The sequence below is a fragment of the Cetorhinus maximus genome, chromosome 11 (genome assembly GCF_964194155.1).
Source record: "Cetorhinus maximus chromosome 11, sCetMax3.hap1.1, whole genome shotgun sequence".
Taxonomy (NCBI): Eukaryota; Metazoa; Chordata; class Chondrichthyes; order Lamniformes; family Cetorhinidae; genus Cetorhinus; species Cetorhinus maximus.
In genome coordinates this window covers 55,941,195-55,956,361 of record NC_135889.1, presented here as the reverse complement: position 1 = coordinate 55,956,361, position 15,167 = coordinate 55,941,195, and the positions used below count along the sequence as shown (strand labels likewise).

At 36.9% G+C, this 15,167-nt stretch overlaps 1 protein-coding gene across 50 annotated transcripts in view; it reads right to left on the bottom strand.

Annotated features, from left to right (window-relative positions):
* The window catches only part of ttn.2 (titin, tandem duplicate 2), a 694,778-nt gene that overhangs the window by 184,057 nt on the left and 495,554 nt on the right, over positions 1–15,167 (bottom strand). For 40 of the 50 annotated variants that reach the window (XM_078552010.1, XM_078551990.1, XM_078551964.1 and 37 more), the window contains 7 exons: positions 13,678–13,761; positions 12,823–12,906; positions 7,540–7,623; positions 6,251–6,334; positions 5,436–5,516; positions 4,919–4,993; positions 4,401–4,484 (listed from right to left, as the gene is read on the bottom strand). In XM_078552010.1, the coding sequence (XP_078408136.1) occupies positions 4,401–4,484; positions 4,919–4,993; positions 5,436–5,516; positions 6,251–6,334; positions 7,540–7,623; positions 12,823–12,906; positions 13,678–13,761 (576 nt within the window). The remainder of the gene's footprint in view (positions 1–4,400; positions 4,485–4,918; positions 4,994–5,435; positions 5,517–6,250; positions 6,335–7,539; positions 7,624–12,822; positions 12,907–13,677; positions 13,762–15,167) is intronic. The other 10 variants (XM_078551988.1, XM_078551996.1, XM_078551998.1 and 7 more) reach the window with 4 other exon arrangements.

Sequence of the window (15,167 nt, the reverse complement as noted above, 5' to 3'; positions counted from 1 at the left end):
AACACAGCTAGCTGCTTAAAACTGGACATCCATGAGCCATTGTGAGTCATCAACAGCAGCAGTATGTATTTAACTGCAATTTATAACCTCATGGCCTGCTACATCCCTCACTCTCCCATTACCATCAAGTCAGGGGATCAATCGTGGTTCAATAGGAGGGCAGGAGGGCATGCCAGGAGCAGCACCACGCAAACCTAAAAATGAGGTGCCAACCTGACAAAGCTACAACACGGCACTACATTCATGCCAAAAGGTGGGAGAAGTTTGCTATAGACAGAGTTAATCCATTGCACAACCAATGAATCAGATCAAATCTATACAGTTCTGCCACATTCACTCATGAGTAGTGGTGGACAATGAAACAAATAATGGGAGGAGGATACTCCACAAATATCCCAATCTTCAATGATGGGGAGCCCAGCACATCTGTGGAAAAGACAGAGCTAAAGCATTTGCAACCATCTTCAGACAGAAACGTCAAGTGCCTGATCCATCTCAGCCTCCTCCAGAGGTCCCAGAATCACAGGTAACAGTCTTCAGCCCATTCAATTCACTCCACCTGATATCAAGAAAAGGCTGAAGGTACTGGATACAGCAACAGTTATAGGTCCTAACAACATCTTGGTTGTAGTACTCAAGTCTTGTGCTCCAGAGCTACCATGTTCCAGCCAACCTGTTCCAGCACAGTTACAATACTGGCCTCTACCCGACAATATGCAAAAATGCCCAGGTATGTCCTGTCCACAAAAAGCAGAAAAAATCCAATCTGGTGAAATACTGTCCCAAAAGTCTACTTTCAATCAACAGCAAAGTGATAGAAGGTGTCGTTGACAGTGATATCAAGTGACACTTAGCAATAATTTGCTCAGTGATGCTCAGTTCGCAGTCTGCCTGGGCCACTCAGCTCCAGGGAAAAAGAGCTAAATTCAAGAGGTGAAGTGAGAGTGTCTGCCATTGACATCAAGGCTTGGTTTAACCGAGTGTGGCATCAAGGAGCCCTTACAAATTTGAAGTCAATGGGGGAAAACTCTCCACTGGCACAAAGGAAGATGGTTGTGGTTATTGGAGGCCAATCATCTCAACCCCAGGGTTCACTGCAGGAGTTCCTCATGGTAGTGTCCGAGGTCCAACCACCTTCAGTTACTTCATCAATGATCTTCTCTCCAACATACGGTCAGAAGTGGGTATGTTCGCTGATGACTGCACAGTGTTCAGTATCATTTGCAACTCCTCAGATATTGAAACAGTCTATGCCCACATGCATCGAAACCTGGACAACATTTGACTTGGGCTGATGATTGGCAACTAAAATCCACACTACACAAGTGCCAGGCAATGGCCATCTCCAACAAGAGAAAAACTAATCATCTCTCCTTGACGTTCACCAGCCTTACGATCACTCAATTCCCTACCATCAACATCCAGGGGTCACCACTGACCAGAAACTTAACTGCAAAAGCTGTATAAATACTGTGGTTACAAGAGCAGATCAAGGGCTGTGAATTCTGTGATGAACCAAAGCCTGTCCACCACATGGTATAAATCAGAAGTGTGATGGAACATTCTCCACTTGCCTGGATGAGAGCAGCTCCCACAACACTCAAGAAGCCTGACGCTATCTAGGAAAACACAGCCCACTTGATTAACACCACATCCACCACCTTAAACATTTACTCCATTCATCACAGGTGTACAATGGCACACTAAGCATAGACATCGCATTGCACTGAATGTCAACGAGTATAGAAGTGCTCAACAGAAACTTAGCACAGGGCTTTGGACAGGCCTTTGGGCCCATTCTTTCCAACATGGAATGGGTGCTCACCTCCATCAGGATACTTGTGGAACCCACTGTGATCACATTTCTGAGGGCCAAGTGGGCCAATATCCCAACTTCTATTGCAGCATAAGCAGCTTCCATCAAAGGTTTAAGTGCTGTAGTGGAAGCTCAGGTACTGTAATCATGGCTCTGATACAACTGCTCAAAGGGCTTCCTGGAAGTCACAGCAGTCCATTAATCTGTTGTCTAACAAATCAGTAGGATTGCTGAAGAGCTGCCCTGCCAGAGTGGCAGAGGCTCATGAGAGTGCAGTGGAACTTCTCTCTGAAGAATACAGCATTCTTGTTCCCACTTCTGCCACTCTACCAGTGCTCTTTTTGCCTGTCAGTCAGTGAGCCATTCCAGACAGCTGCAGTCCAGGCTGAAATGGTTTAGTCCAAAGCTGCGCCCTCTAGGTTCAGAGTTGTTTGAATCCTTCATGGCCATTTGCTGTCTCTTCAATTTAAGGTGAGCAGCCTTCTGTCACCTATGCTGTAGCAACTGAGGAAGTATCCCATAGCCGCACTAGTGTAGACAGTACAGAAGCATCAGGGGAATGCACAAGGGTGATTAGATTTTTTTTAATATACATTTTCTCATGACCGAATTTTTAAAATTGCATTAGAATGTGCATTTTCCAATTGTTTTTACATTTGTGGTGCCAGAAAGAGAATGAAATGGTGGTCTGTGACAGAGGAAGGATAAAGGTTGTGGGAGTTTGGTGACTGGAGAAGTATAGCTGAGGTGCTACTATTGTTCATGAATTATTTCACGTAGAGCTGGGGCAGAAGGGGACTGCCTACATGGATCCTCCTGTCCTCTCTCATAAAGGCGAGGTTATGCAGCATGAAGCCTACTAGCACAAATCCTGAATTTGCTCAACTGAAAACTGCACCTCCACAATGGTTCAGACAGTGGCAGCGTCACTTTAGAATACTCTTTCATATTCCTTGTGACAGCATGACTTTCATTGTAGACATGCTATGCTCATGTGTGTGGGTCCTGGACAGGAAACGTGAGCCATGTCATTAGTGGATAACTCTTGCTGCCCAGTGGTCAGCTTCTGGCTTGTCATGGTGGGTCAAATGCAGGTGACACAGAGAGCTCTGCCAGGATAATAGACATTCACCTTCATGATGAGCTACCTGTGGTTCTACATCAACAGTATATTGAGACAGTGGAATCCCTGTCAATTTATGAAAATTGTCGCGTTCACATGAAGCTCATGCAAAGCAACGTGCAGGTAGTCCATGGCACCCACACCAGAGGGAAACTTATACTCATTGAAAACCCTCATGTTTGCTCTGTTTGCTTGTCTCTAGCAAGAATGAATGAGATGAAGCTGTCTTTCTGTATAGGCTGCCTTAGTAATTTCTCTTACTCAGCAGTGTATTACAAACTGTGGGGTATTGCTTATATCTCCAGCAGCAGCCTGTAAAGAGTTAGACACATAAAAGTTAAGAGCTACATCGCCTTGACAGACACAGCAAGGCTGTCCTTGCTCTTCTTTGAGATTGCAGTTGTGGCTGCAGCAGTTGGCAGATTCCAGTTGTGATCTCTTTTGTGAAGTGAAGACATCTCAAACCTTAGTCCATGTTGAAGTTGAGGTAAAAGAATTGCTCCCTAAAGACCAGCCAATGATATGACCTCCGGCTGAAAGCACCTCTGCCCTCCTCCTCCCTCTTTTAGCAGCTTGCCCTGCTCTTGTGTCCTCTCTTCATTCTCCTAGTCCTGTTCAATTTACAGAGGAAGCTCTGCTAGGCCAATCAAGTCTGGAAACAACTTGTGTTAGCAAACTTTAAACAAACTTTCAAATCAACAAAGTACCACAGCACCAGTCAGACCTTGTAGAGTGTTCAAACTTTAGGCAATTATACCAAAGTTCCAAAAACAGCAGCTAGAATAAATAATCCAGCAGCTAGCCTGTGAGTAGTTCATGATTCCTTTAAATAGTGTTGGTGGAGCGTCCTACGTTCAGTTTGTCATGTGTTCCGCTGTGCAAGGTTAAGATGGGATGTCGGTGGGAGGATGGAATTTGAAAATGCCAATATTAACATCAAACTAGTGTTGTACCAAGATGGTATCCAGTGCAATTTACATCAGAGTGAACAAGGGCATCACCAACTACATTTTTGAGCTTCTAAAATGGCCACTACAGATATCAGTTAAAAACAATCTCTACATCTTTCTGAATACAGTGTTTTATATAATTTACCCTTTGGGAAAGTAAGACACTTATATCATTTCTATAATTGACTTTCATTCAGTTACAAACATCTGCAAAAATTCACATTTTCAATCCCAACCCCAAGTTTTGGTTATGTTCTCTAAAGAACAAAATTTGAAATTTACAATTAATATAGGACAACATGAATAAGACAGTACATCAATCAACAGCTCACAACATAAATAGCAGAACACAACAATGGCAATAAAAAGACAATTCAACTTACTTATTTGTGTTCAAAGTGAAGTTTTAGTTAAATTAATGAGATAACATTCAAAAGATAATGTTATAGTGTAATGGCCAGAACATTATGTTCCATGGATATTGGCTGAAATCCTTTCCTTTATTTTATACCTTTTTTTGGAAGAACCTCCACTTTTCCTGGAATAGCAATCGGTTTCTTTACTTCAATAACAGGCTCTCTTGGAAGCTCTGGCACTTTAAAGAACATTATTATAATTTTAGGATGGTATTATTTTAGAATGAGATTATTTCAAGAAAATCTATAAAGCCATTAAGTTACTTAAATTCAAAATGACATGACACACAAAACCAACACAATAGGACATATTACCTTGTGACAATTTAAGTATTAAATTGATATAGAGACAATTGTAACAGGTATTATGATTTTTCTACATAGTAGTGTGAGTGTTCCACACAAATCTAAAACAAAAACTATGTTAACAACACACTGCAGAAGAACAGAATGACTAAACATAAGTTCATGGAAATGCTGCTGGAATAAAAACAGCATAAGTAAGATGTTGCCATGATTTATGAAAAAAAAGTTTTACAATGATCTAAGGAACAGAATGATTCAGTGCAGAAGAATAAGATTTGGATGGGAATTCTTCTGTGGTCTTTTGTACCTTTAGTTGGTGCAACTTCTTTCCTTGAAACAGTAACTGGTTCTTCATCAATTGGTTTCTTTGGAACATCTGGCACTTTAAAGAACATTATTGGTTTAAGGTGAGGTTCATTTAAGATGATTCAGACAACACTAAAGTTAGTTGACCAAATCCAGACACATAAAAAACATATAATACACAAAATTAACACGACATTCTCTTTTTCAAATACAAGACAATTGTTAAATCAAAATAATGTAAATGTTCCATAATTCAATATAAGAGTAGTAAGCAGTAATGATGACATATTTCTGCATTGGTGAATTATACTTGAGGAAAAATGTATTTGGCAAAATACATTTTTGCTATCTTTACTAGAAAAAAAAATTTACTCCTCATTTTCACTTTAACGAAAAGTAAGAAATACCAAAGCAAATTCTGGACAGAATGGAAGAAGTGACTGTGCAAAATAGAAATTGTTCAAATGGAAGTGACCAGATGTAGAAATAATATTTACATGGATTTTTAAAAAATATACCTTTTACAGGAGTGACCTTTTCTCTTGGAATTTTAATTGGTTGGACTTGTTCAGTAACTGGTTTCTTTGGCACCTCCAGCACTTTAAAGAATATAATTGTTTAATATAAGATTCATTAGGCAATTATATCATGCTAAAGCTGTGTATACAAATTAATGTAACATGAAACATACAGAACAGACAAAATTATTACAAAGCAACAATTCTCTTGCAAAGCAACATTTTTATTATATCTTATTGATTACTATTTGGGCATTTGAGGAGGGAATGGTTATAAGGACACTTTTGTGTTGCTAATGCTTGTATTACCTTTCTCACAATAATTAAAAGATAAAGAATCTTTATTCATTATGTTAAATTATCAAATTAAAGAATTACACTGTTTTACCATTTTCTTTTCATTTCACAAATACAATGATCCAAGTCAGCAAGTAATTTCAGATTTCTTTCAAAATAACATATATGTTCCTGGTGTTTTGTAACTTACATTGTCATAAAAACTTCAGCAGAAATTCAAAATACTCAAAAAATACATTTAATTAACAGCACTGAATGCAAATAAAAATATTTTCCTTGAAGTTAGAGTTACTGTTATGACAGCATTAACAACACAAAGAGATGTAAAATACATTCATTGACGTAACAGTTAAACAAAAATGCACACAATGATGATAAATTTACATAAATATGGCTAAGGCAAATTACTTTTGAAGAAGAAAAAACAAAGAACTTAGAATTGGATTTATAAGATGACTATGAAAACTACTTCTGTAACATTAGATGAAGGCTAGTCTAAAATTCTGACTATTTTGTACCTTTTACTGGAGTAACAATCTTTCTTCTTTGAACCTCATCTTGTTGGAACTCTTCAGTAATAGTCTTCTTATAAACTTCGCTCACTTTGAAGAATATGATTGTTTTAAAATGTAATTTATTCAAGAAAATCTAAGCATTTTGAAATTATTTAAAAACAAGCAAAGCCAAGTCCCATGAAACACATAACAATACCAACTAACATTAAATGGCATTCCATTTTATGAAGACATAAAACCTGAAATCCATAGGCCAGTTATTCAATTTCCTATATGGGGACAGCAGCCAGCAAGAACATTTTCCTTTGGCTAAATTAAAAGCTATCAAATTGGGAGAATTACTCTTAAGTTGCTGTTAAATGGTGGGTTCACATGTCAAATAGGGCCACATCTAAGATGTTTGTCATAAAGTCAAGCATAAAGGTATTGGGCCTCTAAATCAGGAAGGAAATTTTAGCCTCCCCCTCCTAGAGACCGTTTACAAAGGTGGCCACTTAAAAAAAAGTGTTAACTTTTCTAGGGTACAGGTCACAGTTTCATACCCACCATTAGATAAACCAATATATTTGGTCTCCTGGTCACACCTGGTCCCATCAGACAATCTTATGTTGACCCCACATGTAAAGTTCTTTTAAGACTGAGGTTTCAGAAACTCCTGACAGTGGATGCCCTAACTATGCTCTGGTCTCCTTACAGCCATGACCTAGTAGCATATGGGCAGCAGCTGTACAGCCACTAGGCCACCATAATGTTTATTTCCAGGTCAGGATTCAGCTTACTTTCTGTCTGTTCTGGTTACAGTAGGAGTAGGTCAAAATGGCTGCAGTTTTGAAATATGTTCCTTACTGTTTTATAATTAAATTATTTTTCTTCTAATTGGCATTTCCATTTCACTTATATAATACTTCTTGTCAGTACATAATGATGTTAAAATATTCACTTCATTATTTCTAGCTTCTTGGTATTTAATTAAATATTATTCGCTATTAAAGCTTCAGCTGTGCCACCTCAGCTTTCACTTTAATGAAAATATAAAATACTGATGGAAATAATTTTAATTGATTTGCCCTGCATGTCCCCCATGACAGCTCAAGCAACGCAATCAGATATAAAACAGAAACACCACAACATGCATTAACGGATACACATGGAGAAGATAAATGGTACATAAAGATCAGGAATCAGGCTCTGGTTATGATTTACAATGCCATCATGAAAATTAGAAATTATTTTCACAATAATTTACTATGTTGGGTGAAGTTTGAATGAAAGTTTTTCTTTCATTTTTGTACCTTCTACTGTAATGATCTCTTCTTTTCCCAGAACAGTAACTGGTTTAAATTCTTCAGCAACTGGCTTCTTAGGAATTTCTGGCACTTCAAAAGACATCATTGTTTTAAGATGAGATTGATTTAAAAAAAACTTTAAAATATTTAACAATTCAGAACAACATGAAGCACATATGACAAATCAAGCTAACACAAGACTATATTATGTTAAACAAACTGTCCAAGTAAATTAATAGGTTTTGTCTGCCCACTCAACTGGACACAAGGTCCCATGACATTTTTCAAAAAAACAGGAGATTTTTTTTCCACTATTGTGGCTAATATTTATCCTTAACCACAACAAAAAAAGATTTGGTGGTCATTTATCTCAATGCTGGGTATGGGACTTGGCTGTATTATAATTGGCTGCACATTTGCCTTCATTATATGTGAATTCACTTCAAAACACCTCCACTTCCTTGGGATAAAAGGATAAAAACAAGGTCTTTTTTCTTTCATTGTAGTTTCGTAAATCAATTATTTGAACTTAGTGTATACTGAATGTTCCCAAGTTTTAAATTATATTTAATTTGTAATATGCAAGCAGTCTTTACCCAGTTTTTTCTTTTTCCTAAAATTTACAGGGTTTAAACCCAAACTTGGAATCACTCACTCACTATTTTTTGGTTTCTCTCATCACATTTCCTACTCTACTCCCTTCAACCATGATGGTGTCCTGCATTATATAATTTGGCACATACTTTCATATCTCAATTTCAAAAAATGAATGACGTTTTCTACAAGTAAAACTTCTTCTTATGACGGTAGAGACAACACAGACTTAAAATATAATCTACAATGTTACAGAACACAAATTCATAAAACGCCACAGGGTACATAAATAAATAGCACTTGTATGGCTAACATGAAGGCCATGAAAGTTAGAAAAAGAAATCAATGCTATAGAAAAACTTCCATGTATTTTTCTACCTGTTACTGTGATGACCTCTTCTTTTCTTAGTACAGTGACTGGTTGAGCTTCAATAACAATCGGCTTCTTAGGAATCTCCGATACTTTAAAGAACATTATTGTTTAAGAATGAGATTTATTGAAGGCGGTGTGTTTAATTTTGAAGAGATTTTTAAAAGAAACCACAACATGAAACATACGTACAGACAAATCTAACACAGGATAATAATCCTTTTTCTAAGAATAACATAACTATTACATCCAAAAATATGGGTAAGATTTTAAGTCATTCATTTACGCAGAGTTAATATCAGGCCCATTATGTCTATAATCCACCATCACTGAAGAATAAGGATCTTTTTGCAACAGCAGTTTATCATGCTCAGAATACCACAAAACAATTCTTATCATCCTACCCATTAAATTGTCATTTAAAATTATTTTATTCATACTTCTTCCACACCAGATTTTTTAAACTGATTATTTCAAGAGGAATGGTATAGTTAATTAACTATTAGCAATATATATTCAAATTAAATGTTTAAGGCCAAATATTAGTAATTAATCAGTATTGTGCTATTCCACTATTTATTTCCATCATGTCAATAAATGCAATATGACTGTCTTTTATCTCCTACTCCCTCCAGTTATGATGGTGTCCTGCCACTTAACATATAGTTCTCAATTTTCAAAAATGAGTAAGTAATTATTTTACTACAAATTAAACCTCTTATTACAGTACAAACTCATGAATGAAATTTGAGATGCCAAATAACACATGAAAACGAGCACCACATACATCGTATACGTAAGATTTACATGAAGACCATGGAAATAAATTCACAATTAAAAGGCAAGACAAATTCCAGAAATCAAAAAAATGAACCAAAATAAGAGTTTTGGCTTTGGTAGATGAGAAAGACATGACAAACAGACAGTGATTTATATAATAGCACACCAAGAAAGCTACAAAATGTAGAAATAAGATTGTATGCAATGTTTCAGTGTACATTTGTACCTTTTGTTGATATGACACCCTTTTCTCTTGAAACAGCAATTAGCTTAATGTCTTCTGGTACTTCTGGCTTCTTGGGAATCTCTGGCACTTTAATGAACATTGTGTTTTAAGATGTGGTCAATCCAAAAAAATGTACTTTATTGAAGATATTTAAAAATATGTTCACATTACTTGAAACACTCATTACAACAAAGCTAACTCAGAATTATATTTCTCTTATAGGAACACAAACATTAGGGAGAATTTTCTGCATGTTGGGTGGGCTGGTTGGGAGTGGGCGCGGAGCCAATCGCCGCCCACAATCAGCTGCGTGCCGCCATTTAATGTGGGCTGGCCAATTAAGGCCTGTCCGGTGTGATGCACAGCCAGTAGCGCTCAGCGCTACCTGTGCGGGCAGGAGGAGAAGGGAGAGTCGGGGCCTGAGCTTTTCGCACGTGCGCGCAAAGGAATGCAGGAATCACCCAGAGACATGGAGCTGCCTCAGGGAGATTAAGTACATAATAAAAGTTTTTATATAATAAAGTAAAAAATTATTTAAACATGTCCCCTCATGCGACAGTGTCACATGAGCGGGGACATGTTTGTGAATTGTACACTAATTAATTAATAATTTTATAAAACCTTCAGGAAGCCTCATCCCACCTGTGGATGAGGTTTCCTGAAAAATGCAAAGGCCGCTTGGGCTCTTCGCCTGCCCGCCAACCTTAAGGTTGGACGGGCAGCATTGATAACTACTTTAATTGGTTTTTTAATGGCCTTAATAGGCCGTTGACAGTTTGGCAGGTGCGCAGCCGCCTCTGGAGCATGCCTGTCGAACGAGGCACGCTGGTGTTGGAACGCACGCCCGACGTCACTGCGCGTCATTTTACGCCTGTTGTTAGGCCCCGCATGCCGATGTCAAAATTCTGGCTATTAATTGAAAAGTCAATTCTGTATGAGCTCTACTGTCATCATACATTTGCTCGGTGAACTAAGAGAACATGCATTTGCTAATGTCACTTTTAAAATGTTTATTGCCTTGAAAATAATGATTTTTTTTCCAATAATAAAATGCCAGGCTTTTTCAAATACAATCAATTATTCATATAATTGACTAAAATGTTATTTATTGTGGGTTGTTGCTCATTGGGACATTACACTTGGGTATAAAATAAAATCTTCAAAATAATATTCTGATTTATTTGGTTGCTTTATAAAAGTATATAACCAAATGTAGGAAAGGCTGAACAGATTGGAGCTCTTTTCTCTAAAAACTAAATGATTGAAACACGATTTGATTGAGATATTTAAGTTATGAAGGGATTTGATGGTGTGTTTCCAGTTGTGGGGAATCCAAAATTAGGGATCATAAATATAAAATAACCATGAATAAATCAAGTAAGGTGATTTAGAAGGAGCTTCTTTACTCAGACAATGAGAATGTAGAACTTTCTACTGTACGGAATAGTTGAGGTGATTAGAATCGATAATATTAAGCAAACATTAGATGAGGGGGAAAGGAAAAGAAGGATATGTTGATAAGGTGAGATGAAGTAAGGAGGAAGGAGGCTCATTTGCAGTTTAAGCACCAGTATGGAGCTGTCAGGCTGACTGGCCTGTTTTTGTGCTGTAACATTATATCTAATTCTGTGCACATTACAACTTCTACAATACACACAGATATAACATTAACTATAGCACCACAACATTATAACAGATTGATTGATAAATTGATGAGTCAACGAACTCTATTAGGATAACAAGAAGAACCAGAAACAAAGTTCTGAATAAGAATAGTGCGTGTCCAGGAAAGTAATAACTGTTTTCATTCTAATGATGTAAGCATGTCGCTGTGTTATAAGATCGTTATTGCATTTTTGTACCTTTAGCTGGTGCTACTTTATCTCTTGGAACAACAGTTGGTGTTTCTTCTGGTTTTATGGCCTTCTTAGGAACCTCTGGCACTTTAAATGACACAATGCTTTTAAGATAAGGTTCACTAAAAGAACTTATATAAAAATTTTAAGACACATAAACAAGAATTCAAGAAAACATGACAAGTTGCTAGACAAACTTATGCAAATCAACATTTTTTTATGAATTAAAATAACAACTATATCAAGAAGAAAATGATCTTTGTGCACGGATAGTATATGTATTGAACTATTACACATTCTATTGTCTTTACAAAAATAAGGCTTTTTTGTCCAAACTATTCTAAATAAAATGATCCAATCCACATTGTAAAAACGAATTAAAACATACACCTGCTTGCAGTTTTGAACTAACAAATATTGTTGGAGCATTTTCATTAATTGAAAATATAATCTTAATATGCCAACTTTGGAAATCTCTCTCATTGCAATCTGTACAAATTGAAATGTCTCAGATCATTTTCAAATTTGATATCAAATTAACAAAAAAAGTTTCCCTACATGTAAGAGTTATTACTACATGAACAAAACATACAGAATACTATGTCATAACAAAACAAATAGACTGACAAATAAATATAGAAATGGTCAATTCCATATTCTGGATAGGGTATGCAATGTTTTGAGAGATGACCATGAAAGTAGTAGCTGTTTTCAAACTAATAATGTGAATATATTGTCACACTATTTAGAAACTAAATTACTGTAAATCATTCTATTGCAATTGTACCTTTAGCTGGAAGGGCTTCCTCTTTTCTTGGAACAGTAACTACTTTAATTTCTTCAACAGGGGCTTTCTTAGGAACCTCTGGCACTTCAAAGAACATTATTGTTTCATTAGCTCAAATAAATAAGCATGGTTTTCATGATATTACATTAATTGAGACCAGATGAACCCACCTAAGAAATTGAAACATGGCATGGACATCTTGAATGTGCAATGAAACTAATAAATTAGACAACTAGAGTGCTTATCTACATAGTTTGTTGCATTTGAGCAGCAATTGGTAATAATCAGAATATTTATGTATTGCTAGACTGCATCTTTGCTAAAATAATAAAAGAAAAATTGTCTTTACAAATTAGTTTAATTATTTTCAACTTTATAAATTAGTTTAAATGTTCTTAATCATACTTCCCAATTAAATTTATCCAAGTCAATGTAAAATCACTGGTCAGAACAGATTGGGCAAAATTAAAGAGTATTAATATCTGTACATTTTCAAATGCTTGAGGTCAAACTGTATTTAGTTATCATTGTGTTATAAATTAATTTTAAACACTTGTTTTGCTTTAATCTCAAAATGACTTCATGATAAAAAACAAATACACGAAAGATAATGACAAAAAAAATTCATAAACATAACATACAACGTTTAACAATGGTTTCTGTATTTATTTTATACCTTTGACTGGAATGACTGCTTCTTTTCTTGGAGGAGAGGCTGATATCTTTTCTTCAGCCAGAGGCTTTTTAGGAACCTTTGGCACTTTAAAGAACAATTATGTATTAAGAGCAAATTAACTCAATAAGATGTACATAATTCTGAAGATGTTAAACAATAGACAACATGAAACACAAATGACAAGAGATACTAATATAGTATTTCATTCACATATGCAAATGTATGTTTTTTAAATCAGAAGGAGATTTACTTGTATGAACATGTCCTCTATTAAGGCAATTGCGCATCAACTATGATAAAGAAGTTTGGCATTGATATACTTGGACACAGTTTCTTCTGTGTATGTTTAAGAAAATAATCTGTACTGCAGAGAAAAATATACTACAACGTTATTTTGGTCAACAAGATAAAACTAAAGGATGTGTTACAGGCTCACAATTTATGTATATTTGTTAGTCCATAATTTTATTTTAACTTTTCAAAATAAATGCTCTATGTTGCAATATAATACTAATTTAACAAAGTAAAACTGTGAATTAGAATTCGCTACAAATTTTAAACATTTGCATTCATGCAGAAACAAAGTTTAAATTTCCTTTAAATTCATTCAAAAACATTTCCCTACATGGTTGTTGTGTTACACAAAGCACAAATATAGAACACTTTAACAGAACATTATACTCTCATAAAAACAGAAAGACAGTCCACATCTGGAGCACAAGCAGCGCCAAAGCAAGGCTGAGATTCAAGATATGACCACAAAGAGCAGAAATTGTTATAACTATAATGGCAACAACATGTTGTCATGGCATAGAAGAATAAAATGTGTACAAAATGTCCTGTGTATATTTCTACCTTTAGCTGGAGTGATCTCTTCTTTTTCTGGAATAGTGCCTGGTTTCACTTCTTCCACAACTGGCTTCTTACGAATCTCTGGTACTTTAAAGGACAATTGTTTAAGATCAGATTCATTCAAGAATGTATAATATATGACAATGAAGATATGTAAAAACAACTTAAGGTATGAAACATAAGTGAAAGATGAAACTAACAAAAAACATCTCTTCTAATCAAAAGACAATTATTTTTATCAAAATTGCTGTCATTTATATATTGCCTCTCAATCAATTAAGTAATGTCTGTCAGCAATGGGTTTGTTGGCAAAATATATTTGAGACAATGGGCAGAATTTTGCCCTTGATGGGTGGGCGGACCCCACCGGCTCGGTGGCGGGCGAGCAGCTGATCGCCGCCGCCGAAACGGGCCCCACTGCCATTTTGGGTGGGTAGGCCACCCAACGGGAAGCGGTTTGCGTTTCCTGTGTGGGGGGGGAGGGATTCCCCATCTGTCAAAGCGCACTCTTTCGCTCATGCGAGCAAAAGAGCGCACATCTCCCTGAGACTAAGTGCTGTCTCAGGGAGAGCACTGAAAGTGTTATAAACTTAAAAAATAGAAAAATAAAAAAAATATTAACATGATCCCCTCAAGTGACAATGTCACATGAGATGGGACATGTTAGTAAATATCACATAGACCAGAATTTTTCCGTCGGCGATTTGGGGGCAGGGTCCACTCGCCGATGGGAAAATGACGCGGGATGATATCGGGAGGAACCCCCGATGTCATCCCGCCCCATTTAAATATTCAGCGAAATCAGCTGTCCGCCTGCCGACCTGTCAATGGCCAATTGAGCCCATTGACAGGATAATTAAGCTAATTAAAGACTCTGCCCGCCCAACCTTAAGGCTGGCGGGCAGGCCAGGGGCCCTGGCGGGAAGGAGAATAGACATGAAACCTCATCCACTGGCAGGATTAGGTTTCATGTCTGTTTAAAAAATCTTTAACAAAGTTTATGTAATATTTATTAACATATCCCATCTCGTGTGACATTGTCACATGAGGGAGACATGTTAATAATTTTTTTATTTTGCTAATTTTGATGTTTTTGTCACCAATCTCCCTGAGGCAGCACTTAGTCTCAGGGAGCAGTGCGCTCTTTCGCACGCTTGACAGTTGGGGAATCCAATTGAGCAGGCCGCTGGGCGGGCCTTAATTGGCCCACCCACTCAAAATGGCAGTGGGACCCGGTTCGGCAGCAGAGTTCGGTTGCCCGCCCGCCACTGAGCTGGTGGGGCCCGCCTGCCCATCGAGGGCTAAATTCTGGCCATCAAGTTTATTAAAGTTTTTTAAAGCAGACATGAAACTTCATCCCGCCAGTGGATGAGGTTTCATGTTTTTTCAGAAGCCCACTGGGGCTCCTGGCCTGCCCGCCAGCCTTAAGGTTGGGCGGGTAGGGCCTTTAATTAGCTTAATTATCCTGTCAATGGCCTCAATTGGCCACTGAC